We start from the raw sequence: 22,789 nt of genomic DNA, 5'->3' as shown, positions 1-22,789 counted from the left end.
TTAATTACTTAAATGAAAAATAAATTAATAATTAATGTCAATGGCATGATTGTAAATATGTATGAACTTCAGGATTTATTTGCTAAATGTCTCCAAAAATGTAGATGTAGAAGTGAGTTGTTGCACACAAATGTTATAAAAGCAAATAACTAAAAAACGCCAACCGACCATTTTTAATACTTTGTCATAATGATTATTATTTTTAAATGGGCGGTGAATAGAAAAAAAGTTGTTAAGTTTAAAAATCAGTACAAATTGGATCTGATTTAGTAGCTTAGTTTTTTTTTGGTTGGGTTGCTGTTAGTCTTTTAAACTAAAAATTACATCAGTTACTTTAAACAAGCGAAAAAAAGAAAAGAAAATTAATAAGATATTTGATTTAATTAGCTCTAAAAGAAGAGTCATTATATGGGAAATGAAAAAAAACAAAATTCTATAGTAAACATTTTATAATAAACTTGATATATATAGAATAGAGTATTTCTTACATAACAGAAAACTTTAAATTTGAAAGGATAGAGTATCTCTGGGAGATGCTTTGACCAAGAGGGTTTGAAATTCAAAGTTTTGGGGTTGTCGACTGGTGATAGATGCCAAATTCTCAGCCTTGATGGTGTGTCTTGGAGGTGGAGAAAGCTTGTCTGCCAATTGAACACTTAGTGTTGCCCATGATCTGTAAGATGTTGTGGTCATCCAGTTCAATCTCAGGTATATATTTTGCATGTTTATACTACACAACCCGCTTGTCATGGAAGTGTTGAACACATTTTGTACTTCTTTTGTGGATATTTATTTTCCTACATGTGTCTAAGTTAGGGATGCATATTTGATCACTACATACAAACATTGACATTACCTACACACAATACATTTGAAATACAAAATTAACAATTCTTTCTGAAAATTAAAGATGAACAAAAATAAGTTAAAAGGCGCATTACAAGTAAAATCACAAAAAAAAAAATCAAAGATGGAGAAAACTCACTTAATTAACCTTGAGTTTAAATATTTTTGCTATAAAAAAAATCAAAGATGGAGAAAACTCAATTAATTAACCTTGAGTTTAAAGATGGAGAAAAATCATTTAGATATTTTTGCTAAAAATTATTTGGGTTTAAATCTTGAGTTTAAAATATGAAGTCTTTAGTTTTATATTTTTTTTTTATACTCTTAATCATAACTAAGTTGTTTAATAAGTCAATATATATATATATATATAAATAATAATATTTGTAAAATAATTACATAATTCGTTAACATGATTGAAAAATAGGATAATCAAAGTTTTTAATATAAATCTGATATGTGTTCGATTTTAATTGATTAATATGATATTTTCAAAAATACCATTTTTCAATGTCACTTTTCAAAAATAATTTTTTTCTATGTCATTTTTCAAAAATACATTTTTTCTATGTCATTTTTCTAATCTTTGAAGGATCATATTTCATGATTAGAGATACGATTAGCAAGATTAGAGAGGAAGCTTTTTTTGTGGTTTCTAGCTCAGCAAGTGGAACAAGAAGAAGATTCGAGTGAGTTATCTGCTCCTAAGATTTCCAGAAACTCTTGTAATTTAGCAGCATCTTCGGATGGAGAGAAAAAAAGGAGGTGCAGCCCGGGTGCTCGGAAATTCAAAAGGTAGTGTTCTCCTTCATAGTAGGAGAACCTTCTCCCTTGTGGTGTCAAAAAAGGATGCTGAGTTAAAATGTTGGCTTTTGGGCCATTGAAAGCATGAAAAAGTCTCAAAATCAGAAGAGTCATTTTTGCTTTGGAATCATTTTTGCTCTTGGAGGCGGACAAGAGACCTCTGGCTTGGCCATGATCCTTCAATTATCAATCAGAGGTCCTATTGGCAGAATTAAGATCAAACGCCTTTTGGAGTTTACCCAAAGAGGATCGAAGTGCTAGCAAAGGTGCCTTCCTAATAGCTCAAATTGTAACAAAGGAGGATCGAGGACAATCATACGTAGCCGTCGGTTACCCCTCGTGGTTGCATGAAGTGTTCACATAGATGTACGTTACATAACGTTAATATGTTTTTGTTTTCTCTTGAGGTGATTGATTGTCTTTGATCCTTGCTAATTGTTTTGGTAGTCAGATTGTAAAACTAAAAACCCGATCGATTGAATCATTCAGTCGAAAAAAAAAACATGTAAAAGAACAAGAATTATTGCTATTGGAGCCTTACATATATATGTAAACTATTTTGGACTGTTTTACATATATATGCAAACTAAAGTTATTGTAAGGTTTTTTCATCTCGTGAGAATTATCCATTATGTAATGCGTAATGGTTGGTTTATACAATGAGTTTTTCTACTGTAAGTTTTCTATAATTAGTTTCAAAAATTTGATATGTAACCTATAACTAATTATTTTTCTGGGAAAACCAAAAAAAAAACAAAGGAGTTCCATTTTAAACATTTAGCTGCAATTTGCAACCAATTGAATTGATGGAGCTGAGGCCTGGTGACGTCTCATTTCTGGACGAAGAAGATTCATAAGAACAATGCCTACTTCACCTGAAACATCACAAAAGAAACAACAACAAAAGTACCGTTAAAATTACCAATCCCACTAGATTACACCAAAATGCTCAAAGATGAATCCACAAGATTGCGTTTTTCGTTGTCAATTTTTTGATCAAGTTATGGATGAAAGATAAGAAACAGTACCTGTGGTGTGAACTGATGATCTTTCGTTTTTACTCATCAGTCGTCGTCATCATCGTCTTCTTCTTCGTCATCATTATTATCATCAATGGAATACATTCCTTCAGATTCTTCTTCGTATATTTGAAACTCTCCATCACTCCCATCATCAACTGCTAAATCTCCGTATAAACCAGGTTCACTGGTTGGGAAACTATCAAATAAACCTTGAAGGTACGTCCTGGAGCTGTTCTCACTATCAAGATCTTTTAATAGTTAAGGAAAATCCAAGGAAATAGAGAGTCAAAACGGTGTTAGAACCAAACACAAAGCTTTAATTGATTGGTCTTAATTCCCAAAACTTAAGAAAAAGGTAAACTTTGAAGGATACATCCATGGGAATCAAAAGATTTCTCATTGTCTCCTGCAGCCTGCAAAAGAATAGGAACATAGAAATGGTGAATCCTACCGGATGAAGAAAACAACAAAAAAATCATTTACATTAATACTACCATGTCGAGTTCTTCTTCTTCCTCTTCTTCGTCATCCAGGTTTTCATCATATCCATCCTCATTAACATTAGCATCCACATCTTCGTTTACGCTTTTACACTTTTCCATGTCTTCAGCACCTGAGAATTAAAATACTGTTCAGTAGCTGTTACTTCAGAGTCTTCAAGGAAAACATGTTCCATGATTAAAGACAATAAGCATATCATGCGGAATGTATCAAAATTAGTTTAGAACTTAAACTCATTACAGAATTCTTGTTACACAAATTTCTGTTTAATATATATATATATGTAAGCACATACTCGTAGAGCAGTACGACAAACCAGTTTTTGCTGTCAAATTCACTTATTGAGGCCACTGAATTTCTATAAGATTTGATAGACTCCAAAAATACTCTCTACAAACGCGAAGGTATAATAAGAGTCTAATACATTAAGGAATTCGCTGAACGTACACCACACAGACTTCCTAAAACGTTCAAAGAAATGTAACACATAATATTATTGATGAGCGTACCTTTAGTTGCCTCCTGGTGCTTCACTAGAGATGGTTTAAGTGTCTCTTTCTGAATTTGTATCTTCTCTGACCTCTCAAACTCCTCTTGAATGGATTTAAATAAATCTTCGAACCCTGTCTCAGGAAATACAGACACAAATCTCACAGCTACGCGGAGTCTCAAAGTATCAAGCATGGCTTCAGAGAACCATCCTGTTTTATGCTGCAAACAAAAACGAATCAGATCATGAACTTGAGGACTTACCAAAGTTTATCTACGGGCGCAGATGCATCAGTTTGTGTGCGCTTAATCTTTAACCTAATGGGCAAAAAACCATGACTAAACTTCATGAACAAAAGCGCAGCTGAGAACTCACGCTACAAGTAGTCTGCTTAGGAGGCTTTCTTATCTCCCGCTGGATGTACTCGTCGTCAAGTTCATACAACTGCAGAAAGGTTTGGCATTTAAAAGGAAATATCTTAAAAGCACAAATGTCTTTCCAGCTTGGCTTTGAGCTGTAGCAAAGAAGAGAAAAAAAAAAGATAAGCTAAATTTTTCCTTCATAAATGCAATGGTTCAGTTGTAAATTTCTCAACCAATTAAGCTAAATCTAAGATAAAGTCCTACAACAACTATCTTAGAATGCTATATAGAGTATTCAGGCTTGGATCTCCAGGAAATGATGTGTCATTCATAGGATGAGTCACCACAGAGACAGAAAAGGACTTACTTGTTAGTTGCATTGGCATCGCAATAACTTCGTAATTCAGGTGGAACCCTGAATTCCATTCTCTGGTACCTGAAACACAATTATTCAATGGAGATATAGGTCAAAATCAATCATTACGCACCCATCTGTGTGTATCACCATTTTACCTAACATGTCATGTACCAGACAACAAGAATATATTAATCAATTTCTTAAGATAGAACTCACACACGGGACTCAGGATCATTTCGTGGATCATAGCCTCTTTTAATCCAGAACCTAAGAAACGGACCATTGGAGAAATAATAAGCAGCCCTGAGAAGAAACCTACAAAAGAGCACGCCAAATTGATGAATGTAGTACTACAAACACCCTAGTATAAGAAACCCGCACTAAAAAGCTGTCTCACCTGTTTAACATATGATGTGTACATTTTAGACCTTTATCAAGTAGTCGTTGCACTACAGAATCCCTTGTCCATATAGGCCGTTCGTCAAACAATGCAGACACACATACCTGCCATTGCCAGTGGAAGGAGCTGGGAGAAACAAAGTCTTCCCAATTTAGTTTCTTTGGAATCTGTATGAAGAAAGCTAAGGACAGACCAAGCAAACACGGCTCTTTCTACTCGCCTCTACCACAAGAGAAAGTGTCAAAAAAAGAATTGAAAGAAGTAGCATATAAACAAAAGGATATCTTTGACGCTGAAATCAATTGCAAATACTGGGCCAACATCAATCTGCATCATAAAAGAACATATCATGATAAAGATCAATTAGCAAATAGCAACAGGAAATAAACTACAAGGAAATATTCCCGGCATTATCAATATCGAAAATGGAGCAGAACGAATCATGTATGCTTGATGGTTCATAAGAGTATTTTACATGCTTCAAATCTATAACTACTGCATTAGCAGGATTGAGGATTGAAATATACTTTTTTTTTGCGAATTAACGACTATTATGACAATTCTTTAGTAGAAATTAAACCACCTATTTCTTAGCACCTGAAATCCAATTGTAGGTTTGGCTTAAAAATGCCAACCCATCAAGACAATCCCAGTACTTCATCATCAGTAAATTAAGAATCTCAACTAGAAAATAAGTTACAGCTAGACAACAGTGGTATGTCCCTATCGATGAAGATCAGATGAGAAAAGTCGAATTTGTTCCCAAACAGTCTAATTTGTTCCCAACAGTTAGCGTTTAGTTTATTTAGAAAACTCGGATGTTTCCATTTCCTTATCTTACCTCATAATAGTTCTGAGTCTCTGCATCATCTTTCTTCTTGGGACCATTTGTTGCCGGAGGTTTCAACCTGAAATCACACAGGAAAACTAAAATTAGCACAATAACTGAAGTCAGTTCAATCATTTATTGTTTTTATACATCTTTCAACCATAACTAACATATTCCAAAACTAAGTGAACGGCTTAAGCCACCTAATAAGAAAGGAGAAAATTGAAAGAATTAGAAAAAGGCAGTGGAATCTTACGCTACGTTGTCTGGTATATCTTTGGGTGCGAAGAACTGTGGCAATAACATCATTACATCTTCATCAGCCAAGCCCATCAAATCAGTATTTCCTGCATAAATGCAATATGATTGGGGAGTGATCACACCAGATATATGGAATAAATTGAAAAGAAAAAAACTAAAATGCAAGTGTCACCTGCAAGGGAATCCACCTCCATCCACTTTCTCTTTTTCTGCTGCGCAACATCCGCATGAATAGGAATAACATGCTGATAGTCAGCCATGCCTAGAAAATGAATAAGAGGAGAAAGTATTGAAACACTAAGATATCAAGTCAACTCTAATGTAGAAGACAAATTTCAGATGCATAAGAACCAAACAAAAGAAGAGTAGGTAAGTTGTTACCATCAAAGTGAAACGATTCAGACACACGAGCTACAATATCTGCGCATAAAGCTGGACTAGCTTCCTCTAAACATACATCATTAGTAGCAAGAACAGGTTGACTTTCAGGTTTTTCAGTATCCTGCTTAGAAATTCTCAACAAAAAACCATTGCAAGGACGTTGTTCACCCAATGCAGGATGTGCATAAGGATCTTCAGGCCGGAAACGCAGCTCAAGTTTGTTTGTAATCGATTCCCTTGCCTACCCAATTATACAAAAACTCGAAAAATGAATAATCGTGCAATACTTTAACAAAAGCTTGTTACTAAACCAAGAAAAATCTGAAATTTTGTGTTGATTAGATTATACTAAAGACTGTAACAGAATATAGACTCTAATAACTAGCATATGGTAACAATTTCAAAAGAGCCTTTCAAGAAAAAGTTGAGAGCTTTACTTGTGTAATTCCTTGGAGTCCTCCAAGGGTTTCAATGGCTTTGGAAATAGAAGATGGGTAGCCAGGGAAGTGTACAACAAACGCCTCCTTGGTTGGCAAGGTACCTGAGATTGTTCCTTGTTCTATGATTCCCATTGTCTCTATCCCCCACTTACTCTTCTCTACAATACAATAAAAAATAAAAAAACAAACTCATAAACACGACCCCAGTGCAATTCGAGGATTACAAGTTTTATATATACTCCCCATTAATCTTCACTAATATGTGCTTCATTGTGTTGCCTTTACCGCCAGAGACTTTGGAAAACGAGTCTCGAATTTGAAAAAAATTTCGGAAACATTATGATTCGGTAACTTCAGACTCACCGGGAAAAGACTCGTCGAGTTGTAAAAGATTGCTTCAGTTTCCCGACATCGGCGACGGCGAATTTTTTTTACTCGCGGCTTCAAAACCCTTAATTTTTACATAATTGGGCCTATGGCGCTAATAAAGTTAAACGACACCGGTTTGATTTATCTAATTCGTCGTCACTGCGATTCGAACTGAGAGGTCTCCAAACTAAAATATTTATTAGTGGACTGAAATAATTTGGGCTAAGCCCATATCGTTAACCGACACCGTTTTAAAATCTCTGGCGAACGCGTTGACTTTTTAAATTAAAAATCTCGGAAAGAAATTATAAAAAAAATATATAGAGGGATCACATCTGCGTCACTGCGATTCGAACTAGGGTTTCCGTACTTGAATCCAGTTTTGTTTGTTGTCAAAAGCTAAAGCTAAGTAAAGCAGAGCTTTGGTTTTGTTTCCCTCCAAAACTCAGTTTCGTCGAGATTTGAATGGCGTCGCGGTTCCAGGAAGCTTCATTGGTTACTTCACCATCGTATCCTAACGCCGTGGCTTGGTCATCGGAAAATCTTATCGCCGTCGCTGCTGGTCACCTTGTTATCATCGTTGTAAGTATCTTCTTCTTCTTCTTCTGCTTCGTTCTTTGAGGTTAAAGTTTGAGTCTTTTTTTATAAGAGACTTGTTTAATTTTGTTCAGAATCCGGCTTTGCCTGCTGGACCTCGTGGGTTGATCACTATCTCTGATGCTGAGCCTTATCAGATTGGCCGTGTTCGTTCTCAAGGTTTTTTTTTTTTTTTTTTTTTACTGCTCATTGTTACATAACAATTGTGAAATGTCTAATTAACAGAATCAATTGGTCACAGATTCTTTGAATTTAGAGAATTTTGATGTTTTGTTTTATAAAATTCAGATTAGATTTCAAAATCCTAACCTTTATTATGTGCCAATTCAGATTTGTAGATTAAAAAAAAATTCAATATTTTGCAACTGTTCAGTCTTCAGTTCTTCATGAAGCTGTGTTTTGCAGATCAAATCTTTATATGTTTTTTTGTTCCAATCGCATCTAAGTTGACTTTGCATGTGCCAATTCAGATTTGCAGATAAAAATTCAATATTTTGCCTGTGTTCAGTGTTCAGGAAGACATTTGTTTTTGTGTTTTTGATCATTTAGAGTTTGGGATAAACAATTTAAGTGATGATGTGTTTGTAGATTTGCTGACTGGTGGACTCTTACCTTCGAGTTTAAAACGGGAAAGACATCCCTGTGCTCGATCTCTCTCATGGTCTGATATAGGAATGTCTCCAAACTACGGGTATTATACTAAAAATTTTATAGGTTTTTGTAACATGTTCAGTTTTGTTTAGTCTCTATTCCCTAAATTGGTGATTTTAAATAACACTGCTCAGGTGTTTACTGGCTGTTTGCACAGCGGAAGGAAGGGTTAAGCTATACCGACCTCCATATTCTGATTTCTGTGCTGAGTGGATTGAGGTTGGTCGCAAAGTTTCTTTTGCCTTTTATAACTAACTTATGCATTACAGTTGCTTTCCTCTCTTTCACAGATTGTTGATGTATCTAAAATGCTTTATGAAAATTTATCAAGCACGAACTTTGGAGAGTCCAACAGTCCTTCTACTTCATCATCTAAGGTAACGTGTATCTCCTAACACTTTTCAGGGAAAAAATTATCACCGTGAAGGACAATTTACTACTCTCGCGAACTATATTTGGGACACTTAGATAGTTTGTACTTCGTACTCTCACCTTTACATTTAGATAAGGACTCATCTTAACAAGTTGTTAACATATTTTGTTATCAGTTATTAATGGACAACACTTTTATCACAGGATCAACATCACCATGAAGAGGATGAAAGGATTTCAAGTCTGAAGACACGTAAGCGGAGAAAAACAAGCGCAAACAACATGTAAAGAGCTTCTTTTTTTCACTCTTAAGTTTCCTCAGATGCTAGTGGTTTGAGAAAAGAAATTCATTTTTTTTTTTTCTGTTTTGATCACTTTACTAACTTATTTTCATCTGTAAATTCGTTCTAGCAACTTGCAAGAAAAGAATTATACAGATCGTGCATCATGTTCCAAGCAAGACAGTCAAGCAGCGCATAATGTATATTGCTCATATTTTCACTAGTTTCTTTCTGCTGTAGTGTATTCCTGTGGGAAAATTCTATCTTGACTCCTCCAACTTATTTATGTTACCTTTTTGGTGTTTTCTGAAACAAACTTCAGATTCTACATTCGACCCTACAGATTGTGTCTTATCCTTGTCTCTTGTGGAAAGTCGTCTTTGCTAGGATTAGTAATTAATAGGGAACAATGTCATTCCATCATGTAAATTATTATATTTTGTAACTCCCTCCAATATTCTTTTAGAAGAACATGTGTGCGTGTTTTTTATGCATTTCGAATCTTGTCATGCTTTTGAATTCCACCTGAATCCTTTAAGGCATCATTCACACCATATGGTTCTTAGAAGCTTTGACACTCTTACTCTCAAGTGTCATCTAGTAAGAATCAAATTGTTGCATTGTACACATATCTAACTGGATTCGTTATGTTCCCAGGTACTTGAGATTGAAGTATATAAACAGGCAAGCAATGGACAAGATTGTCATTCTTTGCCTAAAGCTCCGAAAAATTTCAGTGAAGAGATAAGTCCAGAAACATATGTTTCTCGTGAGGCATTATTATCCTCCCTTTCCGTCGCCTGGTCTTCTCTACTAAATTTCTCATTTGGAAGTTCTTATGAAAATATGTTAAGATTCTCTCTTTTGGCAATTGGTTCAAAGTCCGGGTGCGTTTCCATTTGGAAAGTTCATGCACCGGAATGCTATCACATTGAACGTAGCGATGTATCTCCCATCGTGGAACTTACTGCCATAATTCAGGCCCATAGCTCATGGGTTTCAACTATGAGTTGGGGAATTTCTGGTTGTGATTCTTCGAATCCGCAAGTGGTGTTGGTTACTAGAAGTTGCGATGGTAGGTAAGTTAAATATTGTCGTCAGTTACTAGATAAGTGTCCATTCATTTGCATATACTTCTCAATAGAATCTTTTTTTTTAACACTTTTCAGTCCATTTGTTTCCACACTTTCTGCAGTGTGAAAATTTGGATGAGCAACAAAGAAGACCTGCAAAAATCTGTGGAGGTCTATAAATCTTCATTCTTTCTATTGAAACAGGTAACAATGTTTATTTCTTCCCTATGTGTTCCACTTTGTCTGATATTCTGATTAGGAACAGATTGAGTATAGCACCTGTGATATCTGAGTTGATTGTGATTGAGACCATCCTGAATTTTGATTATGATCCGTTTTGTAGTTTTGCTGTAAGTACATTTTGATTTATATTGCGTTTTGTGTCTGTAGATCCTTGTGTTTTTGACTCCAAATGTATCTATTTCCTTGTTTGTGAAACTATCAGGTTCGGTCCGTTTTTCGCTTTAATTGCATCCTATTGAAATGTATAGACTGTTTTCATCGAGTGAACACTAAAAGTTTTGTGTTTTGACATATTCCGGCCTTATTTATAGGTTGTAGCAGTGAATCCTGTTCAGGTTTCAACGCTTTCTTTTGTTGTAAGCAACCATTATAATGCAATGCACTTGGCAATAGGCAAAGGATCTGGTTCTTTCGAAGTGTTGAAGTATGAACTATCTACAGGAAAGATTGAACAAATTGTTTCAATTAATGCTCATAACCACGTGGTAAGTCATTATTCTGTTACTGTAAACCTTTTATAAAATACAATACAATAAAAGTGTCCCATTTATTAATACATATGTCAATGTTTTTAGGTTACAGGTCTAGCTTGGTCTTATGATGGCCGTTGTTTGTTCAGTTGCAGTCAGGTATTATATTTCTTCTCTGTAAAAACAGCTTTTGTTCTACTTGTCTTATGAGAGATAAACAAACATGATTTTCTTACCCAAAAACTAAGCTATGAGCTACATCGTGATCTATTACTTTTGTAATATGCAGGATAATTATGTCCGGAACTGGATATTATGTGAGAATACCATCTCTGAAGTGCCAATTCCTGCAAACACTCCTGGTCTCAGTAGCACGACTGATGTACGTCACTATGTGAATTTTGTAATATTGTCTCTTTGTTTATTCCTTGCTCTTAAGTTATCTTTACAAACAATGAAAAAAAATCTGCAGTTTCCTGATGATTTCCTATCATGCCTTGGTGTGGCATTGTCCCCTGGAAACCTTGCTGTTGCTTTGGTATGATCTTCCTAGAAACCTGGTTTGCTGTGACCTTAAGTTAGTCCGATTTTCAGAATTAGAAAATTAAGATTTCTGTTGAAATTTTTCAGGTCCGCAGCTTTAACGTTGAGCTCTTGAATCCGATGTACCAAGCCAGGTGATTTTCATTCATTAAGTAGCGTTTCTATGTCCTGCTCGTTACAGAACCTGACAGTTCATTCTTTCTTGACTTCAGGTCGCAGAAGGCTGCTGTAGAATTCCTCTGGAATGGTGCACAACAGTCTGGTGAGTCCGAAGATTCTTCAGAGATGGTAACCGAAGCTATTCTGGGTTTCTCAAAGAATGAGTTTGCATACTGGGAAACTAATATTCTCTGGTCGTTGAAAGAATTCAAAGATTTGAATAAGTCTCTAGTTCTTTGGGATATGATAGCTGCAATGCTGGCGTTCAAACAATCAATGCCAGAGTTTGTTGAATTGGTATTAACGAAATGGCTCTCTGTGTCATACCTTGGGTTTCATGCTGATATTTTCATGGAAGATCTCGTGCCAAAGATCTCCAAACGCTTCTCTGCTGTTCCTTCCAGGCTGTTACACATTCTCAATGTAATCTCCAGACGTGTAATGTTATCAGAGCTCAAAACTGAGGAAGTCAACAGAAAACTGCAAGGTCAGAGAACGAACAATGAAGATGAGATTGATCTGTGGCTCAAACTGCTTGAGGAAAGCGAACGAGAACTCCGAGAAAGACTGGTTGGTCTCAGTTTCTCGGCTTATCTAATAGCGGAGTCATCTCAGGGTACTGTTTCGCCTTCTACTTGGAATTGGCGTCCAGCTGGATTGGCTCAGTTGCAACAATGGGTTGAGATCAATCATGATATTGTCCCTAGTCAGCTAGAAACCCTTTCCTCAGAAGTGAAATCTAGTCTAATAAGGTAAGTATCTCACATACCTTCTTCTTCCCGTAATAATAGATACTAGAATGTTTCAAATTCATATCTTCTATGTTTCTAATTCATCACAGATCAAGCAATAGCACAGAAACTAGATTAGAGGAAGAGAAATGTCCTTATTGCACAGCGCCAGTCAATTTCCAGTCAGCAGAGGAAGCCTTTTGCGAATCTCCACACCAAAAAAAGAAGAAGAGCAAAGACAAAGAGAGACATGATCAAAGCCACAAGCTTGAGAGGTGTTGTGTCTCAATGCAAGTATGTCCACCAACTCCTTTGTGGTTCTGCAAATGCTGCAACCGAATGACTTTAAAACTCGCTCCAGAGACCTTATTTGCATTGCCTTCGTTCCCGAGTGATCTCAAATCGCTTCCAGAAACTTCCTTTAGCAAAGTTGCCACGAAACCGTTCTGCCTCTTCTGTGGAATTCTCTTGCAGAGAAAGCAGCCTGAGTTTCTGCTGTCTGCTTCACCTGTGTGATAATAACTTATAAGGAAAAATAGGATTAAGTAGATAAAACTGTATTTTATTATTAAGTGTGTAGTCTTGTATTTTACATATATGATCCGGATCAGTATCAAACCGAGATTTAACAGCCGAAACTGATCCAACCACAGATAAAGTTGGATTTACACTGAAACCTCGCAAGGTTGGAGAATTAGAAGAAAAAGAAAAAAAACTAAAGTGCTCGTTAGATTGATGAACATAATCTCTTAAACACAAAGAGTGAGAGAGATTGAAAAGTGAAAACTAACACAAACACTCTCTGCCTCACCTTATTCCCATCCGAAGGCTAACTGGCTAAGAAACGAAGTGTGGCCGTCTTTTCCCACTTTGTCCCACTTTGAGAGGATGGTCCATACATAAGTATGGTCATATATGTATATAAAGATCCTAATTATGGACACTAAATTAGTTGTGGAAAAACTATCATAGGCCCAACCCACTTTTAAGACTTTAAAAATGTTTAAAGCCTTAAAAAGTCATTTTTTTTGCCAATTATACTTTTTTGGCTTTTATTTTTTTTTTAAGCATTGAAAGCAATTTTTTTTTTCCTTCCTTGTTTTCCTCTTTTTTTTAAAGCGTTAAAACTCATGCTTTAAAACTAAACAATTTAAAAATCATTTATTTTTTCTCCCTTTTATATTTAAAAGCTCTCTAAAAGTATATATAAATATTTTATATATTTTATTTTTATAAACTAATTATTTTTATTTTTTTATCCTTCTTTTAAGATCCATTTCAATAATAAATTTTATTTTTTTATCATCACTAGTAATACTAGAAAATTGTTTATGAAATTCATGATTAATAATAGAATAACATTCAAATAATGAATTGTTTAGGTTAATAGATTTTTGACTCCTGATATAACTACTCAATAAAAAAAACATTCAAAACAATTAAAAATACTATTGATATTTGCCACAATAATCAATCAAGAAATCACATATTCGATTGACTTATATTTTTTAAAATTTTAATTTATCATTAATAAAATTTATTTTATCATTAAAGTGCTATATGAATTAATTTTTAACATAATATATATTTATTATTAATATTTATAATAATAATAAAAATGACAGCTACATCTATAAAAGTTGTTGGTAAACAATCAGATTTTAACAGTTAAAGTTTATATAGTCACATCATCTACATCCAAATTCTCTGCAGTTAAAATTTTTTAAGTCAAAATCTTTACCGCCAAATTTTTTAAGTCAAAATCTTTACCGCCAAAAGTAATAGCCGTCACCGATTAGGCATAATCTTTTAATATCAGTTTTTAGAGTATAACGCCTAGACATATGCTTTAACTAAACGGCTGTAAAAGTTGTCAATAACACGATTAACAAACTTTACTTTCCAAAAAATAATGATAGTTTATGAACTTGGTAAGAAAACTACAATTTCATTATATTTGATGTAACCTTTAAAAAATTATAACCCAAAAAAAATCTCATTACCCAATTTTGGAATAGTTTCAGTACGTTAATTCGAGTCATACAATTCACATGTTTGTAACAAGCTATGAAAAACATATTTTATTTTTGTAGATGTTAGGGGTGGATTCCCCTCCTAACCATAAATCTGGTCCATGGAGATTCTCCTAATGCCCAAATAAACACTTAAAAGAGGAAAGGAGTATTCCGATCCTTTTAAGTGACGAACCGACACGATTTCCTATAAATATAAGCGTACGACGCTTAAGTCAAGGATCTGCGAAAAAGGTGAAGAAAACGCAACAGAAATCACTAGCAATTAGTTCTAACAACTCGTCGAAAACGTAAATCGACGAGTCGCAAGCTCGTCCATTTCAATTTCTTGTCATTCGTTCTATTAACTACCGTTGTAGTCCGGATTTTTGTGCCCAAGCACCGAGTTAAATAAGAAAGAGTCGACCTCTTTTTACCGAGCTATAAATATCTAATTGTGACCGATATCAACATCAACAACTTGGCGCGCCAGGTAGGGGGAGCCATGTCGAAACTTTCTTTGAGGACTTAGAAGACGGACCTACGGAGAATAGACAAGATGACAGGAGAAACCAGAGACGCACACCAAGGAGAAGGATCGTCGGGAGGAACGATCACCCCAGCGACGGACCAAGCAGGGAATACAACACTCCCTACGCCCGATGTTCCGAGGAAAGCCACAGTTACGGATAGTCCTGGCGAATTCATCATAGCTACGAATCTGACAAGCCCTACGACGACCGAGGCAACGCCGACCCCCGAACAGCTCGCCCTTCTTGTTGATCGACCAATCTCTAGTATCGACGAATTGTTCCGCGGAATACTGATGCGCCTTGACCAGCAGGAACAGTGGACGAATACCCGTTTTGACGCACTAACCACGGCGCAAGCCAGATCATAGGAAGAAATAAACTACATCAATACGACTCGACCAAACCTAGAAAGTTCCAGCATTGTTGGAATAACCGCAAGACCACAACTGCAGGTCGGTAACTTGGACCCCCGACCTATAGGCCGAGAAGGACCAACTGGAAACCGAGACCCCGACTTAAAGGAAATCAAAGATAAAATGCAGGAAATGGAAGCGATGTTCCAAAAAGTGACGAGCAAGGCACCAGAGGTAGACCTTGTGCTGGAAGCAACACAACGAACACCATTCCCCAAAAGGCTGGCGATGACGCCAGTACGACGACTGGTCAAGCCGAGGTTAAGCTACTACGACGGAACCGCCGACCCGCGAGATTTTCTGCACACCTTTGGGGTATCCCTCGGCCCTCTGCAATTCAGCCCGGAAGAGTACGACGCCAAAATATGTCAGATCTTTGCCGAGCACTTGACAGGCACCGCTCTGAGTTGGTTTTTGCGGCTCCCTTCTTGGTCAATTGACAGCATAAAGGACTTAATAACCGAATTTCTGAAGCAATTCTCGGCTTTGATGGAGAACAAAAACTCTCACGCCGACCTTTATGCCCTGACACAGGAACGTCAAGAACCGCTTTGGTCTTTCATAAGACGGTTCAAAGAGATCGTCGCCAATGTTTCAATCCCGGATGTCGCGGCAATCGTCACGCTCGGAAATGCTCTATGGTATGAATCCCGTTTCAAGGAAGAACTATCCTTGACACATGTGGAAACAATAGCCGACGCATTGCTTCGGGGAGCGAAGCATATCGAGCTCAAAGAGGAGAAGGACGTTGACGCAAAGAAGCACACAAAGGCAAAAACCACTGTGATTAAAGAGCCAACGATCATCGCTCCAAAAATCGAGCACACCGAGCCTCGGCAGCATTTCACCCGGAATCAAGATCGGACCCGCCGGACCTTCTTGATCGCCGACGACGTACAACAAAAACAACCATGGAACGTCTACGTCAGAAGAGAAGGAGGAGAAAGCATCACGACCCAGTACTGCGATTACCACCAAAGCTCCACTCATGCGACTGAGGATTGCCGCTATCTCCAAATGATCTTGATGGAACGATATAAAAAAGGCGCAATAGTCTTCGAGTCTGACAGAAGTAAGATGCCCCGGCCCAGGAAGAACAATCCCAAGCGAGGAGAAACTGCTGCCCGCAAATTCGAAAGCAAAAATTCTAAGATTCTCGACGATCAAAGTGAGGATGAACTAGGGGCATCAGACGACGTCACCCACGAGAAGTGACCTCGTACCGATCAAAAGCTTGATCAAAACCCACCACAGCCCAGGCGACAAATAAATATGAATATGGGAAGGCTAGCAGGATGCAACAACTCGGTTAGGTTAATTAGGGATTACACCAAGAAAGCCGAGATGAAGAAGTCTTGGCCATCAAGAGTTGATTCCCCGAACACGCTGATATCCTTCGACAATAGCGATCTAGAAGGGTTAGATCTGCCGCACAACGACCCACTAGTCGTCGAACTCCTCATAAGTGAACGTCAAGTCACAAGAATCCTGATTGAAACCGGAAGCTCGGTGAATGTGATCTTCAGAAACGTCTTAGGTCAAATTAAAGTAAGCGAAAGCGAAATCGTACCGGAGTGCCACTCGCTAATGGGATTTGATGGGGATTTGAAAGACCCCGACCCCGGCCATCCAATGGCCGGTGAGGTTCTCTCGTCCTTTATTCGATACTTAGTCATATTATACGGTCCATTCTTTAAACAAGGTTCATTCGCGTATTCTGTGATTCAATGTTTAGAGTCTATATGATATAACTTAGAGTAAAGCAAACATTCGAACATTGTATTAATAATCAAAGGATTCGATACAACTTATGAGTTTGCATAATAAGCTAGTACAAGTTGTATAATCGATCCTAGCTACCCTTATCACCACCACTCATCATCCCAGGCATGAGTCTCGCACCTACGCAGTTCCCTTTCCGCGATCTCCCTCCTTTCGTGCAATCCAAGTAACCATCAATAACCTTTCCCTTAGGCCGTGCAGTATCATGCAATGCATGCTAGATCATAATAATCGTCCAATATGATGGTTGAACGGTAGAGAGTTATCCTGCGCATCAGTTCGACGGTGTACCGAGGTATCTGAACAGATCCCCGTCCAGCCACCGAACCGCGCTTACTTTTCTCCGACCGAACCGTCCGTACTCGGACACCCCGGATGGTACGTTGGTCGGTAGAGAGTTAGCATGCGCATCAATTCGATCGTATCACGACCGAGCCGCACCCCCTTTCCTCCGACCAACTCAACCAACCGAAGCATTATAAATGCTTATGCACATGCAACTACCCCATTCCCCAGAACCATAAGGTCAGTACTGTACTCGCACTCTCGAGTTTACTGTGGTATTTCTATTTTCGATCCTCCCCCAAATAAGAGAAATGCCCTCTTTATATAGGGTCATGGGCCGCGGTTTTGGCCCCAAAAGGCACCCTTCGGACGAATCTGTTCTATCGCTCATGTTCGCTTGTGTACGCTTGGCCATACCCGTTCGACCGTGCCTTTTCGGTCACGAGCTCCCCAGCTGACCGGTACACCGTCCACTACCGTCCAGCTTGTCGAGCTGGGTCGAGCTGCTCGCAGCTGGCCGAGAGCTGTCCGCAACTGGCCGAGAGCTGTCCGGAGCTGAACGATCTTTGTCCCCTACTTGGCTCATTTTTTCCCCATTAACCGAGCTAACGAGTAGCTCTTCCCCGTCTTGTCCGAGATCTCCCTACCATTCCGGACCAAGCCACAGCCTACGATCCTATTCAGGATCGCCGGCGTTACAAGTCTCCCCCCCCCCCCCCCCCTTGAAAGGGATTCGTCCCCGAATCCGGATCAAGTTGATCTGCACTCATCTCCTTAAACCACTTAGGATAATCGACCTTCATCTTGTTTTCAGTCTCCCAAGTAGCTTCTTCTCATCCACCGCAGTTCCACAAGATCTTTACCATGTTTATCTTTTTCCTGCGCATTTCCTTTACCATTCGATCAATGATCCGAATAGGTGTTGCTTCCATCGTCAGGTTTTCTTGCAACTCGGATGGGACATCTTCGACTACCTCATCCTCTTCACTTAGGCATTTCCGAAGTTGTGACACATGGAAAACCTTATGGAAAGCGTCTAACTTCGGTGGTAACTCCAGTTTGTACGCCACAGTACCTACTCGTTTAATCACCTTGTATGGACCAACATACCTTGGGCTCAAAATTTTCCTCTTAGTGAAACGCCCTTTCCCCTTGTATGTCATGGCTTTAAGATACACCGGGTCGCCCACTTCAAACTCCAACTCCTTCCGGCGCTTGTCCCCATAACTCTTATGTCGGTTTTGGGCTTCCTTTAACTTGATTTTTAAGAACTTTAACTTTTCGGCCGTCATTTCCGGTCCGAATAACGTCCGTTCCCCAACCGGCGTCCAGCACAATGGCGTTCGACATGCCCGGCCATAAAGCGCTTCATAAGGCGACATTCCAATACTAGCTTGGTAGCTATTGTTGTATGCGAATTCCACCAAGTTCAAGTACTTTTCTCAGCTTCTGCCCCAATCCAGTACACAAGCTCGCAACATGTCCTCGAGTGTCTGAATTGTTCTCTCGGACTGCCCATCAGTTTGTGGGGGGTAGGCCGTACTCAGGTTCACCCTTTTTCCCAACGCCTTTTGAAAAGCTTTCCAGAAATGTGAAGTGAACCGCGTATCACGGTCCAAGACAATACTCATCGGCACTCCGTGCAACCGGACGATCTCGTCGATGTACCTGCCCACAATTACCTCGGCTCAATCTGTTTCCGCGGTTGCGATGAAGTGTGCAGATTTGGTCAATCTGTCCACCACTACACAAACCGCATCATGATTTAGCTTACTCATAGGCAATCCGATCACAAATTCCATCGTCACATGATCCCATTTCCATTCCTGCATGGGTAGACTTTGGACTAGTCCGCTTGGCACTTGATGTTCGGCCTTGACGAGTTGACAGGTTTTACACTTGGCAACCCACGCGGCCACATCTCTTTTCATTCCCTTCCAGTGATAGTATCGTTTTAGATCGCGATACATCTTGGTCGAACCAGGGTGGATCGATAACTTAGACTGGTACGCCTCCTTTAAAATTTCCCCCCTTATCTCCTTGTTTTGCGGCACACATACTCGTCCATTCACCACAATGGTACCATTTTTCGATGTCTGGAACTCCGTCTTATTGTTCTCCGCCCAACTCTTAAGTTCCTCGTCCTTTTCTTGAGCCAAGCGAATTCTACTGAGTAAATCCGCTTGATCAACCGCTCCCAGGCCTAGTGGCTCAAACCCCATCATGTAAACCAATGTTTCCTGATTTTTCTTTGCTTCCACGTCCCAACGTCTCCTACTTAAGGCATCCGCGACTTGATTTGCCTTTCCTGCGTGATAGGCGATGTCTAAGTCGTTATCTGCGACAAACTCCATCCACCTCCTTTGCCTTAGATTTAACTCCAGCTGGGTGAATATGTACTTTAGACTCTTGTGGTCGGTGAAGATTTGAACTTTGGCTCCATAGAGGTATGAACGCCAGATCTTCAACGCGAACACCACCGCGGCCATCTCTAAGTCGTGCGTTGGGTAATTCCCTTTGTGCTTACGCAATTGCCTTGAAGCATATGAGATTACACCACCCTTTTGCGTCAGCACACAGCCTAGCCCCGTTATAGAAGCATCAGTGTACACCACGTACGGCTCGTCCGCTTCCGGTAGCACCAGTACCGGAGCACTTATGAGCATCGTCTTTAACTCCGAGAAACTTTTCTCGCATTCTTCCGACCATTGGACTTAGTGTCCTTTCCCGTCAACCGTGTCATTGGCTGAGACATACTTGCAAAGCCTTTGACAAACCTTTGGTAATATCCAGCCAACCCGAGAAAAGTCCTTATCTCGTTGGCATTCTTTGGACGTGGCCAGTCCTTTATCGACCTTATCTTTTCCGGATCCACGGACACTCCCTGGTCCGAGACAATGTGTCCAAGGAATCCGACACTCTTTTGCCAAAATGAGCATTTGCCTAACTTCGCGAAAAGCTTTTGCTCCCTTAACCGCTCCAAGACAGCCCTTAAGTGATTCCGATGAGTCTCCCAATCCTTAGAGTAGACAAGTATGTCATCGATGAAGATGATGACAAACTCATCCAAGAATTCTCGGAATACACCGTTCATCATCTTCATGAAGGCTGCCGGTGCATTGGTCAGTCCGAATGGCATGACAACAACTCGAAGTGGCCATACCTAGTTCAGAATGCCGCTTTTTGAATGTCCGTTGGATCTATCGGAATTTGATGGTACCCCGAGGCTAAGTCTATCTTTAAGAACCACTTTGCACCTCGGAGATTATCCAACAACTCGTCTATCCGGGGCAATGGGTACTTATTTTTCACTGTAACCCTGTTCAGCCCCCAGTAATCAATGCATAGCCTGAAGCTACCATCCTTTTTCTACACAAACAATACCGGTGCACCCCATGGTGAACTACTTGGTCTGATAAATCCTTTCTCCAACAATTCTCCCAATTGTTTCTTTAACTCCGCCATTTCTGCCGGTGCCATCCAGTAAGGCGCTTTAGATATAGGGGTCGTCCCCGGTTCTAGCTCGATGGTGAATGGATCTGACCTATCCGGCGGCACTCCCCGTACCGCTTCAAACACATCGGCAAATTCGTTGGCTATTGGAATATCATCCAATTCCGCCTTTTCCCCAACTTCATTCGTTGTTATTGTGGCTAAGTATGCCTCACAACCTTTCTCCAACATCCTTTCCGCCTGGATTGCTGAGATAATCAAACTCCCCGAAGTTGACCTTATTCCCTGGAATCTCAATGTCCCATCCTTTCCCTCAAAATTTACTCGCCCTCGGTGACAGTCAATGTGAGCTTTGTACTTTCCCAACGAGTCCATACCAAGGATAACATTGTGTTTCATGAGTGGAACAATGATTCGGTCAGTAGGCATATCAACACCATTGACAATGACCAAAATTTCACGAACTACACCGTACGGGTACATCACCTGCCCGTCGGCTGCTCGGACCAATCCATATCCGGTGTTTGGTTCACGCCTGAACCCACCTCTCCCTATCATTTCAGGGCTCACAAAACAGTGTGTGGCCCCCGAATCAAACAAGGTGTGCGTTTCCACACCACATATACTTAAGGTCCCTACACATTCCTCTAGAATGCTAAGTACCCATATCCCCCTTTCAAATGCATTATGATGCTATGTAATGCGTGAATTGAACTTAGAAAGGTTCTCGTAACATACCAGTAATCGCCCTGAAATTCCCAGCAGCAGTGTCCTTGGACAGCTCGTACACGCGTGGTGCGACGACTTGTCTCTTTGGTGGTGGCGGTAAAGATTCCTCGCCACGATTTCCACGTTGGTGGTTCTGTCTTCCCTCATCAAGCTTCGGACGTTCCCTCTTAAAATGTCCCTCCTTTCCGCACAAGTAGCAGGACCTTGGCCCATTGCCATTTTCCATCCTTGGACAGTTCCGGATCGCATGATCCCTGCTTCCACAATGACTACATGCACCCACGACCTTCCAGCAAGTACCGCGGTGGTGTTTTCCGCAAGTCCTGCACTCCCCATACTTGGCGTCAGACCTTGCGTTATCCACCTTTTCCCATTTCCTTTTTCGGTCAGTGGTTTTGGCTGGGTGGGTCGAACGCAAAGAAACCTTCTCGCGTCTAAGCTGTTTCTCTTCCTCCAGCCCAGCTTCGATCATGGCCACCCTTTCAACCATATCCACGACCGAGTTAAAGACACCATTCACGCAATGGTTGCGGATGTCCACCCTAAGTCCGCGGATAAAGCGACGGACTTGTGCTTTCTCATCCTCGATCTCCTTCCCAACAAAGCGCCTAAGGCGACTGAATTCAGCATCATATGCACGTACCGTCATATCCCCTTATACGAGGTTCAGGTACGCACTTTCCAGTCGGTCCCAAGCCTCCAGAGGAAAGAATTTCTTGTTGAATTCCTTCTCAAAGTCCGCAAAGTTTAGGGCTTGTCCACCTTTCTGTTTCATAACTATCACCCACTAATCATGTGCTTCCTCTTCCAGGAAATGGACAGCAATGTCCTTTTGGTACTCCTCTGGGCAGCGAGTATAATTGAAATTCCTTACAAGTCGACTCCTCCACTCGTCAGCCACGATTGGATCCGAGCTTTCCGGAAAATGCTTTGTCTTAAGTCTCGACATATGTTCCAATGAGCTTCCCGGAAAATGCTTTGTCAGCCACGATTTGATCAGTGGTCTCATCGGCCACTTCCTTGCCCTTCCTTTTCTTTTCCTTGTTGCTCTTACCCATCTGCAAAACTTATGCACTCTAGTCACGGTTAAAAAATAAACCGATAATAGTAAGAACAACTACCGCGAGATCCCATTAAGCCGATGAGTGGTGATACGCAAAACCCATACTACTGGTCCTAGAACCAAGCATGCTCTGATACCAACTTGAAAGACTCTGATCCGATGGTCGGTGAGGTTCTCTCGTCCTTTACTCGGTACTTAGTCATATTATACGGTCCATTCTTTAAACAAGGTTCATTCGCACATTATGTGGTTCAATGTTTAGAGTCTATATGATATAACTTAGAGTAAAGCAAACATTCAAACATTGTATCAACTTATGAGTTTGCATAATAAGCT

The 22,789-nt window shown here is 39.6% G+C and overlaps 4 protein-coding genes and 1 long non-coding RNA gene across 26 annotated transcripts; 2 read left to right on the top strand and 3 right to left on the bottom strand.

Moving 5' to 3' along the window:
• Positions 1-2,242: 2,242 nt before the first annotated feature.
• LOC104791167 (uncharacterized) lies at positions 2,243-7,189 on the bottom strand. Of its 2 annotated transcripts, XM_010516994.2 has the most exons (16): positions 7,058-7,189; positions 6,692-6,852; positions 6,255-6,495; positions 6,046-6,135; positions 5,869-5,959; positions 5,625-5,691; positions 5,068-5,110; positions 4,781-4,952; positions 4,600-4,698; positions 4,393-4,461; positions 4,039-4,177; positions 3,683-3,884; positions 3,167-3,285; positions 3,046-3,085; positions 2,679-2,920; positions 2,243-2,525 (listed from the first exon to the last, which is right to left on the bottom strand). In XM_010516994.2, exons 2-15 carry the CDS (start codon positions 6,824-6,826, stop codon positions 2,715-2,717), a joined length of 1,713 nt encoding a protein of 570 aa, XP_010515296.2. In that variant the 5' UTR covers positions 6,827-6,852; positions 7,058-7,189; the 3' UTR covers positions 2,243-2,525; positions 2,679-2,714. The 2 variants fall into 2 exon arrangements, 1 of the variants encoding a protein (XP_010515296.2); XR_015559115.1 differs by lacking the exons at positions 2,243-2,525; positions 2,679-2,920; positions 3,046-3,085 and having other exon boundaries at positions 3,197-3,285; positions 3,683-3,796; positions 3,927-4,177.
• Positions 7,190-7,345: 156 nt separating this feature from the next.
• On the top strand, positions 7,346-12,814 carry LOC104791166 (uncharacterized). 21 transcript variants are annotated; one of them, XM_087453143.1, is made up of 17 exons: positions 7,346-7,645; positions 7,735-7,819; positions 8,249-8,351; positions 8,446-8,530; positions 8,602-8,688; positions 8,888-8,967; positions 9,095-9,164; positions 9,622-10,043; positions 10,160-10,241; positions 10,428-10,482; positions 10,674-10,765; positions 10,856-10,909; positions 11,040-11,132; positions 11,223-11,288; positions 11,381-11,427; positions 11,506-12,204; positions 12,294-12,814. In XM_087453143.1, the coding sequence occupies exons 1-17, from the start codon at positions 7,529-7,531 to the stop codon at positions 12,697-12,699; spliced, it is 2,643 nt and encodes an 880-aa protein (XP_087309269.1). In that variant the 5' UTR covers positions 7,346-7,528; the 3' UTR covers positions 12,700-12,814. The 21 variants fall into 21 exon arrangements, with proteins under 21 accessions (XP_087309269.1, XP_087309268.1, XP_087309275.1 ...); XM_087453155.1 differs by having other exon boundaries at positions 7,371-7,645; positions 8,643-8,688; positions 9,622-10,039; XM_087453156.1 differs by having other exon boundaries at positions 7,371-7,645; positions 10,592-10,765.
• Positions 11,150-13,080, bottom strand: LOC147942679 (uncharacterized). The gene is made up of 3 exons (XR_015559112.1): positions 12,995-13,080; positions 11,780-12,691; positions 11,150-11,710 (listed from the first exon to the last, which is right to left on the bottom strand). It is a non-coding gene; the product is annotated as an uncharacterized LOC147942679 (long non-coding RNA).
• Positions 13,081-15,264: 2,184 nt separating this feature from the next.
• LOC104698998 (uncharacterized) lies at positions 15,265-16,356 on the top strand. The gene has a single exon (XM_010414363.1). It carries the CDS (start codon positions 15,265-15,267, stop codon positions 16,354-16,356), a length of 1,092 nt encoding a protein of 363 aa, XP_010412665.1.
• A 3,523-nt stretch (positions 16,357-19,879) lies between these two features.
• Positions 19,880-22,039, bottom strand: LOC104698996 (uncharacterized). The gene is made up of 3 exons (XM_010414360.1): positions 21,400-22,039; positions 20,593-21,212; positions 19,880-20,371 (listed from the first exon to the last, which is right to left on the bottom strand). The coding sequence occupies exons 1-3, from the start codon at positions 22,037-22,039 to the stop codon at positions 19,880-19,882; spliced, it is 1,752 nt and encodes a 583-aa protein (XP_010412662.1).
• Positions 22,040-22,789: the final 750 nt, after the last annotated feature.

The sequence above is a fragment of the Camelina sativa genome, chromosome 6 (assembly GCF_030686135.1).
Source record: "Camelina sativa cultivar CO46 ecotype springtype chromosome 6, ASM3068613v1".
NCBI classification, from domain to species: Eukaryota; Viridiplantae; Streptophyta; class Magnoliopsida; order Brassicales; family Brassicaceae; genus Camelina; species Camelina sativa.
The sequence above is the reverse complement of the archived record's forward strand: the minus strand, read 5'-3'. Positions and strand labels throughout refer to the sequence as shown.

What these genes read in the sequence shown, in the direction of transcription:
- LOC104791167 (XM_010516994.2), bottom strand. Translation starts at nt 6,826, where the DNA reads ATGGGAATCATAGAACAAGGAACAATCTCAGGTACCTTGCCAACCAAG. An exon ending in AGACTCAGAACTATTATGAG is followed by an intron (nt 5,111 to 5,624) that starts GTAAGATAAGGA and finishes TTTATGATGCAG; the next exon opens with ATTGATGTTGGCCCAGTATT. An exon ending in AATTGATTTCAGCGTCAAAG is followed by an intron (nt 4,953 to 5,067) that starts ATATCCTTTTGT and finishes CTTTCTTCATAC; the next exon opens with AGATTCCAAAGAAACTAAAT.
- LOC104791166 (XM_087453142.1), top strand. Translation starts at nt 7,529, where the DNA reads ATGGCGTCGCGGTTCCAGGAAGCTTCATTGGTTACTTCACCATCGTAT. An exon ending in GTCACCTTGTTATCATCGTT is followed by an intron (nt 7,646 to 7,734) that starts GTAAGTATCTTC and finishes AATTTTGTTCAG; the next exon opens with AATCCGGCTTTGCCTGCTGG. An exon ending in CATTCTTTCTATTGAAACAG is followed by an intron (nt 10,242 to 10,591) that starts GTAACAATGTTT and finishes CCTTATTTATAG; the next exon opens with GTTGTAGCAGTGAATCCTGT.
- LOC104698998 (XM_010414363.1), top strand. Translation starts at nt 15,265, where the DNA reads ATGCAGGAAATGGAAGCGATGTTCCAAAAAGTGACGAGCAAGGCACCA.
- LOC104698996 (XM_010414360.1), bottom strand. Translation starts at nt 22,039, where the DNA reads ATGACGGTACGTGCATATGATGCTGAATTCAGTCGCCTTAGGCGCTTT. An exon ending in GAATTTCAGGGCGATTACTG is followed by an intron (nt 21,213 to 21,399) that starts GTATGTTACGAG and finishes CTGAAATGATAG; the next exon opens with GGAGAGGTGGGTTCAGGCGT. An exon ending in GTTCACCATGGGGTGCACCG is followed by an intron (nt 20,372 to 20,592) that starts GTATTGTTTGTG and finishes ATTCTGAACTAG; the next exon opens with GTATGGCCACTTCGAGTTGT.